Below are 9,316 nucleotides of genomic sequence, written 5' to 3'. Positions count from 1 at the left end.
CTCTGCCCTAATCTCGGGACGTCTGTCTTGGACACGGTAAGTATTTCCCGGTGGGTCTCTTCCACAAGAGATTTCGTTTTATTAAACATGAACTTCCTTATTCGCCGAATGGCGGCTTCGATTTCCGCACGTTCTCCAAGGGAGGGGCGTCGGAGTTGCAGACCGGGAGGTCCGCCCCGGGCTTGGCCACGCCCTGAGCTTCCGGATTTTGGTACAACACTACCTAGAACGCTTTCCCCACGGTTCTGTCCCAACATGCTAGTTTTGCTCAGTCCCTCTAGCGCGTTTCCGGCCCCTCCACCGGAAGCTGGGGCGGTCGAAACCTCACCTCCGAGGAGGATTCCGTGAGAGGCTTAGGTGAGGTCTCGCGACGTGTCTTTAAATCTCACGAAGAAGAGTTGGAAGAGGCCTAACTGTACCGCCCCCTCTACGTCACCGCGGAGTCACGCCCTTGGGCGCTCGTTTGCGTGCCCGCGCGTGGTGCGCATGCGCACTCGCCCTCCCTCTTCCCCCGCGCTGGCTTCTCTCTGGCCAGTCGCGCGTGGGCTGAGGCCCTGGGCGGGCGTTGCGAAGGCTTGTTTGCTCTAGCGGGGTTCCCGCGGCGGTCCGGAGTCCCCTTTCTCTGGGGTGAGGGGGTGGAGACCCCGTACCTAGGGTAAATGGGCTGTCACGTGTGCTGCTAAGGGTAAGCTGGGGAGCACGGGGGCCGGGGCCGCGGCCATGAACTCACCCGTGGACCCCGGCGCTAGGCAAGCGCTAAAGAAGAAGCCGCCGGAGCGGACTCCCGAGGTAAGGCCGGCCGACCCCGGCGCGCTTCCCGCTGTCCAGCGGACGGTATACCCCTGTCGGTCCGAAACCTGCGGCAACTCGCACCTGCTGCCACGGTATCTGTTCTCAGTGTCCCGCGACCCGGGCCCTTCTCACGGGCGGGTGACGACCGCCTTTCCTGCTCGCAATGCCGTGTTCCCCGTACACCGACCTTACTCGTGACTTCCTAGTGTTTTCGATAAGAACACCATTTACTAAATTGTATTTTCTTAGGGTAAAATGTGGGTCGCGTCTCTGAGTAAGATTACCTGTAGGTAGGTAGACTGAAAAACGAGGTAGAAATTTTAAGTGAAGTGTAACAGCCATGTTAAGAAATAACTTCTCTTTAAAGGTCCCTTAAGTACTGTACAAGTGTTTTAAAAAAGAAAGTTTTCAAAGAAAAGATTAAGTTTTCAACGTCAGTTTGAAACTTTGCTTCCAGTCATATGTTGAATTCTGGTGGAGGATGATGCATTTAAAAGATCAGTTGTAGAGGTACTTTTTCAGACTGTCATTGGGAAATTTTACAGCATTTTGTGCTGGAATTCAAAACTTGCTGTATTGGGTTAGCAGTAATAGCATCTTCTTAAATGATTTTCATTTGACCTGAGGGCTAGTTTTCAGGCACATAACTAAAATCTATTAACCTTGGATATCCCTATGGAGTGCTTAGATTTTTTTTGGAAGGTTTTCTTTGATTTGGAGAAGTTTCTGTGATAAATGGCTTATGTTTTCTAAACCAGAAAGCGAAAACTTAAAACAATGTGAATGGATTGTTGGATTGTCTTGTGTGTAGTTGCAGTAAATGAAATGAGATGCTTTGGTAATTCTTCCTAAGTCACTTGAGTTTTTCAGATTTATAGTGTTTTGCATGGTAGGTCTCAGTAACTTTGGACTGACTTTTTGTGACATGTCATTATTCAAGCCATAATTATAGCTTTGATGGGTCAAACTTTGTTGTTGGAAATTCTGATCTTTGCATAGAAACAAGGCAAATACTGCCACTTTCCAGAGTCCTTTTTTGAGACCTGTATTTACAATCCCATGTGTTTTAATTTCACTGTGATGATTCTCAATGTAATTGTGAGCTAATTGAAAGCATTCATCTTGCTCAGGTGACTCTGCCATAGTTGTTATATCATTAGGAAGTGTCATGCAAGGCTTGCAATGTATAATGTCGGTTTTGCTTTTAAATATTGCTTATGATAAATCCACATTTCAATGAGAAAAATCCTACATCTCTTTAGTAACAGAATTACCTAGTTTGAAATTGCCTATTTTTGAGCCTTACAAGATTTTCTAAACTGTTCAAAATTGTGTTGGCCATTGTGTGCCTATGAGTACTTTACCTTGTTTTACTGGAACAGCAGCATTGTTTAAGGAAATGCTAAGTGACCGCCCCAAAGTACACAGATTAGATCCCTGACGTCTAACAGCATAATGCGTTAACCGCCTGATTCATTGGCAGTGTTTTTGAATGAGTATAACTTGGGGTACGAAAGTATGAATAACGAAGAGGTAACCTGAATCCCAGTGATAATTTATGAGTGATAAGTACTTTGATGAAATTCTCAAAAGTTCATTTCTATTTTCAGAAAATCCTTATTCTTCTAGTGGACTCTTAAGGGGCTAATATATAAACGTATTCATTTCAGTTATTTATTGAAAGCTTACCAGTTTAAAGCTTACATTCTGTGCACCAGGATGTATCAGTGAACCAAACAGGCCTGCCTTGGTGGTGCTTACATGCTAATAGAAGGGGGAGGAGAGAAGGCAGATAAATGTAATAAACAAATAAGTTACATAATATGATAGCTGATGATTGCTAATAAAAAAAGAAGGATAAAGGGACTGGAAATGAGGGGTAAGGGCTAGGTCGCAGTTTAAATAAGATAGTCAGTGTTCTGGTGGTAGAGATGACTTGATTAAAGCCTTGCTGCACGTGATGGAATTAGCTGTGGAATACAGGAGGAAAGAGCTTTTTAGGTAGAGTAGTCATTGCAAAGGCCCTAAGACGAGAGAGCATGTCTGGTGGTTCAGGAATAGTAGGGTGCTGAGTGATTGTAGAAGAGTGAACAAGAGAGAGTAGTAAGGTGAAGTCAGAGGGTGGGTACAGGATGGGGCACCGCATGTAGGACCTTCTAATCATTGTAAGTTCTTGACTTTTATTTTGAGTGAAAGGGGGGATTGGGAAAAGGTTTGAAGCAGAGGTGTGATATTATCCTACTTGACTGTTTAAAAGAGTCCCCTGGCTGCTTACTGGGTTGAGAATAGACTATGTAGGAGCAAGGATAGAAGAAAACAGGAACATCAGTTAAAGCAGGGGAGAGATGATCATAACCCTGATTAAATGGTAGTAATGTAGGTTGTGAGAAGTAATCAACCAATTATAGAAATGTTTGGAAGGTTTAGCCAACGTAATTTGCTAATGGGTTAGATATGTGCTTTGAGAGAAAGAAGAATTGAGCATGGTTTCAAGGTTTTTGGCCTGAATAGCTTGAGTGTTGGAATTACCATCAAAGCGAGTTTGAGCTGCCATCAGATAGATGGGGAAAGCTGCTGGAGGAGAAGATTTGGGGGCAGGGGTGAAGGGGTGGGGAGGAGATCAGAAAGTCAGTTTTGAACATATCATGTTTGAAATGTCTTAGAAATGTTGAGGAATTGCAAGTGAGTGAGGAATTGCATATACAAATTTATATTTCTAGAAAGAAGGCTTGACTGGAGATAGAAATTGTATAGTCATTAGCTTATAGATAATGTTTAAAGTCTTGAGACTAGATGAAATTACCAAGGTAGTGAGTTTACTTAGAGAACAGATGAGGACCAAAGACATTGCCCTGGGCACCTGATCACTACACTGTTAGGGGGAAAGAGCAGAAATCAGCAAAGGGAAATGAGTGGGAACAAACAGTGCAGTAGCAGAAAAACCTAGAGAGAGGTGGTATCCTGGAAGCCAAGTGATAAAGTGACAATATAAGGGGATACTGTTAATTCAGCTTATTTTTTCCTTGAATTTCTACTGGGTGAAAAGAAGTATGAAAAAATATACAAATAGATAAGGATCTGTGTCTTATAATCTTGTAATCAGATGTTTGTATCATAATGAGTAAAGAACTCTGTTTCTGGGACAGAATTAATGGTTCTTTTACTTTGAACCGTCTGTTGTCCTTACATGAAACTATCGACTCAAGCATAATCCTAGTGAACCAGTACTAAGCACAGAAACATATTGTAAAGTATGCCTTTTATTTATTTATTTTTTATATTTTTTTATTGGGGAAGGGGAACAGGACTTTATTGGGGAACAGTGTGTACTTTCAGGATTTTTTTTCCAAGTCAAGTTGTTGTCCTTTCAATCTTAATTGTGGAGGGTGCCGTTCAGCTTCAAGTTGTTGTCCTTTCAGTCTTAGTTGTGGAGGGTGCAGCTCAGCTCCGGGTCCAGTTGCCGTTGCTAGTTTCAGGGGGCGCAGCCCGCCATCCCTTGCGGGAGTCGAACTGGCAACCTTGTGGTTGAGAGCCCGGGCTCCAACCAACAACTGAGCCATCCGGGAGGCAGCTCAGCTGAAGGTGCCGTGTTTGGAGCCCACCATCCCTTGTGGGACTCCAGGAATTGAACCGGCAACCTTGTGGTTGAGACCCCACTGGGCCATGTGGGAATCGAACCGGCAGCCTTCGGTGTTAGGAGCACGGAGCTCCTACTGCCTGAGCCACCGGGCCAGCCCTAAAGTATGCCATTTAGAACTGCTTTCTAACACAGTGTTTACTTTTCTGCCCACTTCTACTTTGTAGATCCAGCTTCCACAGCACATTGTCTTTCCTGAGTTGGTTCTCTGATTTCCTTTTCCACTTTTCAAAGGTTTTTTTTTTTTTGATGGAAAATTTTAGACTTCAATACTCTGTAGGAAACTTAGTGCTTAAAACAACAGAAGCTCTTAAGGTATTCTTTTTGCATCGTTATACCGAAATTAAAGATGCCACAATCAAAATTGAGACTTTGGATTTGGCTTTCTCAACTCAGTCCATATTCTACACCATTCTTTCTCTATGACCTTTCTTTTTTTTAAAGCCTCAGAGTGAGCTCCTCAGAGCATAATATTGCTGTGTTATGGTTTATTTCTCTTTCTAAGTGCTTAATACCGTGCTTTGTATATATTAAATGATCAATAAATATGTTCAAGAGAACAAAATTTAGAGTTAGTTATGTGAAGTACTCAAGTTAAAAAGAGAGTACTCTTCATTAGAACTGCTGATTTTGTGCGTTTGGGTAGTCTCATTCAGCAACTTGGCTTCACTTAATTTTTATAGGTTCACGCCTAGGACTATGTAGTCTGTCTTTCCCTCTTTCAAATGCTTCAGATCCATATATCTAACCACTAAATTGTCCTCCAGCTTCCTCAATCACCAGTCCTGAGTTGAAGCCGTCGTCATTCCTCCTCAGTATTCTGTTGGTGACTGCCCCAGTTGCTCAGTCCAGAAATTTGTGTTTTTACTCGATTCCCCTGCTATCTTCCTCTTTGTATCCAAGAGGCCACTAAACTTGTTGATTTTTGCATCCTGAATCTCTTTCTACTTCTTCCTCTCCAGTTCTACTACCCTAGTTCAGGCTCATTTGTTGTTTTGCCCCTGAATTTTTTTCTTGAGACATTTTATTGTCATATTACTGCTAGAGTGATTTTCCTAGTACTCAGAGCTGATCATATTCTCCTCTTGCTCAAAATTTAATTATTTCACATCGCCTAGATAGGTTAGCAATAGAAGATATCATTTTTGAGAATAAAAAGATACTATTAATATTTATGCCAGAATAACAGTTAAAAGAGGACTGTCTCAGGTAAACTGAGATGTATGTTTATCTCACCCAGATGATAACATTGATTTATCCATTCATTTAACAAATGATATGTCAGACACAATACTAAAAGCCAAGTTTGTAGAAGGAAATTCAACAAGGTCCCTATTCTTCAGTGACTTAGGAGACAGACGTGAAAACATTAGTAAAACGTGAAGGTTATTAGTGACAAATGTATGGATCAGACACTTTGAGACTGCAAATGGGAAAAGGAAAGTCTTCTTGGAGAGCAATAAATTGATTCTTAAATACTGTGTGACAGCTATTCAGAAGGGAGGTCACTGCATGCAGACAGCAGCAGGAGCAAAGGCACTAATGGTGACAAACCAGGGTCACTTGTGGATGGAGAAGCCAATCTGTAAGTCTAGAACACGCATTCCCAATGGGGGCGCTGTCATTCCCAAAGGGACAAAATGGTTTTTAGGGGGAGTGAAAAACATCTTAGCTATTACTATGGTTTGTGGCCCTCCAACACTCACCCGTACCTGACAAAATCTTATTCCTTAGTATTTAATTGGAGGTGGGGTGGCAATCAGGAAAAAATGCCTAAAAATGCTCTTTGGGAGGGGTGTGATAATGAGAAAAGCTTGCAAAACACTGACTGGCTAGCATATGGGGTGCTGAGGGCGGGGGGGTGGTACATGGTATTGGATAGTAAATGTTGGAGCTGGTTATATTAGCAAGGTTGAGTCATTTCAGGGATTTGGACCCGATCTTATAAATAAAGGAGAACCATTGGAGGGTTCAAAGCCCAGAAATACGATCAGTCTCACAAAGATTACTCTGTGGGCATTGTTGAGGATGTATGGGCTACACTAGAGGCAGGGAGGCTTATAAGTTAGGGAAACCTACAGCATGCTGTCCAAACCAGGAGACTTTTCTGCATGAGGTAAAACTGTTAATGATTGTATCAGGATGACAGGGAAACCAGGAGATAGGGTCCTGGTTAGAAAAACAAATGCTGTCATTCAGGTGTGAAATAGTGAGAGACTATTGGATTGGGAGTATCTGCCGCCCACCAGACTTTTCTTTTTTAACTTTGAAATTGACTGTAATACACATCTAGTCAAGTCTACATACCCTAAGTATAATATATAGCCAGCTTAATTTTTACAAATATATTTAGCTACCACCCAAATCATGATATACATAACACACATTTATATGCGTATGTATGTGTGTGTGTATAAAACCACCACTCGAGAAACTCCCCTTTGACCCCCGAGTCAGTACCATTTCCAAAAGGAAACCACTATTCTGGCATCTTTCGCCATAAATTTGCTTTGCCTGCTTTCAAACTTTATTTGAGTGGAATCAGACTGTGTTTTTCCGGCAACCAAGAGGACTATGAAGCCTTGGTATTTTGTATTTTACCTGTTGACTGGACTTTGACCCTCCACTCTTGGGGCGTTCCTTGATCTTCATCTGCTTATCCTTTATATCCTGACTTACCCTTTTCTTTGCCCTTTTGGATTGTCTATCTCACTCTGTGGAAGCCTACTCAGGGATAACTGCTGTTCAGGCCAAGATACACCCTGTCCTTACTTTCCACTCAAGCCTCTGCAAGAGGCGGGCAAAGTCTTGCAAAACCTTCCTGTCTTTTGCTTGTTGGGATCAGTCTTGGACTAGGTGCAAGAGTAATGTAGAAGTTTAGATGTCTGATTTGGGCAGTGTGTGTAAGAGCACATTATTAAGGAGGAGAATTTAGGGTGGGGAGAGAATTCAGTTTTGGAAAGGGTTTGAGACTCCCTACAGGGGAAATGTTCAGTAAGCATTTGGAGCTTCAGATCCAACCAGGCCATGGGTCTGAATTGGTCTGAGAGTCTACAACATATGGCTTGTAAGTGAAGTCATGGGATTGGTAGGAATGCCCAGGATGAAAAGCAGAGTGAGAATAGAAGGACAAGATCCTTTGTGTGCTTTAATATTAAAGGGGTGGGGGTAAGAAAAGAACACTGCAAAAGAGAAGGAAAAGAAATTGTTAGTGGTAAGAGGAGAACAGAAAAGTGCTGTTATAGGAGGGTGTTTTAGAAAGAAATCCCTGATGTCAAGACACTATAGAATAGAGTTCAAGAAAAGTGAGGACTGATAAATTCTTTGATTGCTTCTGTCAGAATAAGTTCAGTGGCCTGATTAATAAAGAACCTGATTACAGTGGATTCAAGAGAGAATAAGACCCAAAAAAATGAAGGTAGCAGGTGTGCTGTTTGTGAATTTGTCTCTGAAGAGAAGAGGAAGGATACAGAGTCTCCACCATCTCGTGCCTGGCACTCTAGCCTTATCGTCCCCCACCCCCAAACACATGCATTTAACTACTTATAAGTGTCCTAACACAGTACTACTCAACGTAGGCTATGTATATTTCTCAACCTAGGGAATTTTTTTTTTAATGCCCAGGCCCACCCTTCATTTCTTGAATTAGAACCTCTTGGAATGGAATGTTAAGCACTGGTATTACAGAAAGCTCCTTAAGTAATTATAATATGTAGAGGTGAGAACTTTGTCCGTTGTGCCATATTCTCGTCTCTGTGCTCTACAAAGGATGGGAAAGTATGGTCCAGTATGTACAGCCCTGGAATTTTGCAGTTGCACAAGCCGACTTTAAATCTGGGCTCCAGCACAGAATTTGAGGGACCCTGGGCAAGTTACCTAACTTCTGTGAGACTGAACATCTTTGGGAGATTGTTGTGTGAGCTAAAAGAGGTAATAGGTTGAAGTATTGAGCAAAGTGGCTGTCATCATGAGCACTCAGGAAGTGGTGGCCACACATACCAGCTTGCTGTTGCCTCTAACACAGGAATGCCGTCCTCTGGCTTGGCAAGTGCAGATCCCTCCCTGAAATCTCATCCCCAGTGCGCATCTGCAAACCTGTGCATCCTTCCTTCCTCCCTTTCCCACTTCTCGCTGTTCCCAGGATACGTGCGGTTTCCTCCACCACAGCGATTACCAAGCTGTGTTAGATGACTTGCATGTTTGTCTCTGGTTGTGCTGGGAGCCGCTGACGATAGCGACTCTTATCTCCTAGTTACCATCATGCAATACCTGGTACATAGTAGGTATCCAAATATTGGTGGAGTAAAAGACTTTAAAAAGAAAAGGAATGTGCAAAATACTGTTCCCCTACTATTCTAGCATTGATTTCTATTGATCTAATATTTGAAGTGCTGGGATAAAGACTATTGAAGTTTGACATAATGGCAAATTTTGCTATTAATATTCTCTTGTTAAAATAGCAATAAAGTAGTTACCATAAACTGTGTTTTACCTGGCAATTCTTCCGAGACAACACAGATAGAGGAAACCTAGTCATACCTTGAAACAGCAACTCCTTTCTTATATGGCTTTCAAATACATTTCTCAGAAACTTCACAGAGAAACTCAGATAAATGCCAGTTTTTACTTCTCATGTTTTTAACCAGATGTCTTAAAACTTAAGCTGGGCAAAAATTTCATGCTCAGCTGGGTGCTAATATAATTGCTTATTTACAATCAGGAAAAAGGGTTTTTTTAAATAAAAAAAAATAAAAAAAACTAGATTAGTTTTGTTACCCAAAGTTAAAGAGGGAGCTAGAACTGGAAAGAATGTACAATTTCATGTCCCTATAATTGTTTATTAATCTGTTTCAGATTTAGAATAATGGTCCTTAAATGTACACTTGT

General features: G+C 42.0%; 1 protein-coding gene across 10 annotated transcripts in view; it reads left to right on the top strand.

The window, feature by feature from the left end:
- The first annotated feature begins 491 nt into the window (after positions 1–491).
- Positions 492–9,316, top strand: part of RAPGEF6 (Rap guanine nucleotide exchange factor 6) — a 183,036-nt gene continuing 174,211 nt past the window's right edge. For all 10 annotated transcript variants that reach the window (XM_074313473.2, XM_019756032.3, XM_019756037.3 and 7 more), the window contains exon 1: positions 492–789. In XM_074313473.2, coding sequence (XP_074169574.2) covers positions 721–789 — 69 coding nt within the window. In that variant the 5' untranslated portion in view covers positions 492–720. The remainder of the gene's footprint in view (positions 790–9,316) is intronic.

This window comes from Rhinolophus sinicus, chromosome 5 (assembly GCF_057876585.1).
Source record: "Rhinolophus sinicus isolate RSI-liver-muscle chromosome 5, RSI-T2T, whole genome shotgun sequence".
Taxonomy (NCBI): domain Eukaryota; kingdom Metazoa; phylum Chordata; class Mammalia; order Chiroptera; family Rhinolophidae; genus Rhinolophus; species Rhinolophus sinicus.
This window is presented reverse-complemented; position numbering and strand designations above follow the sequence as displayed.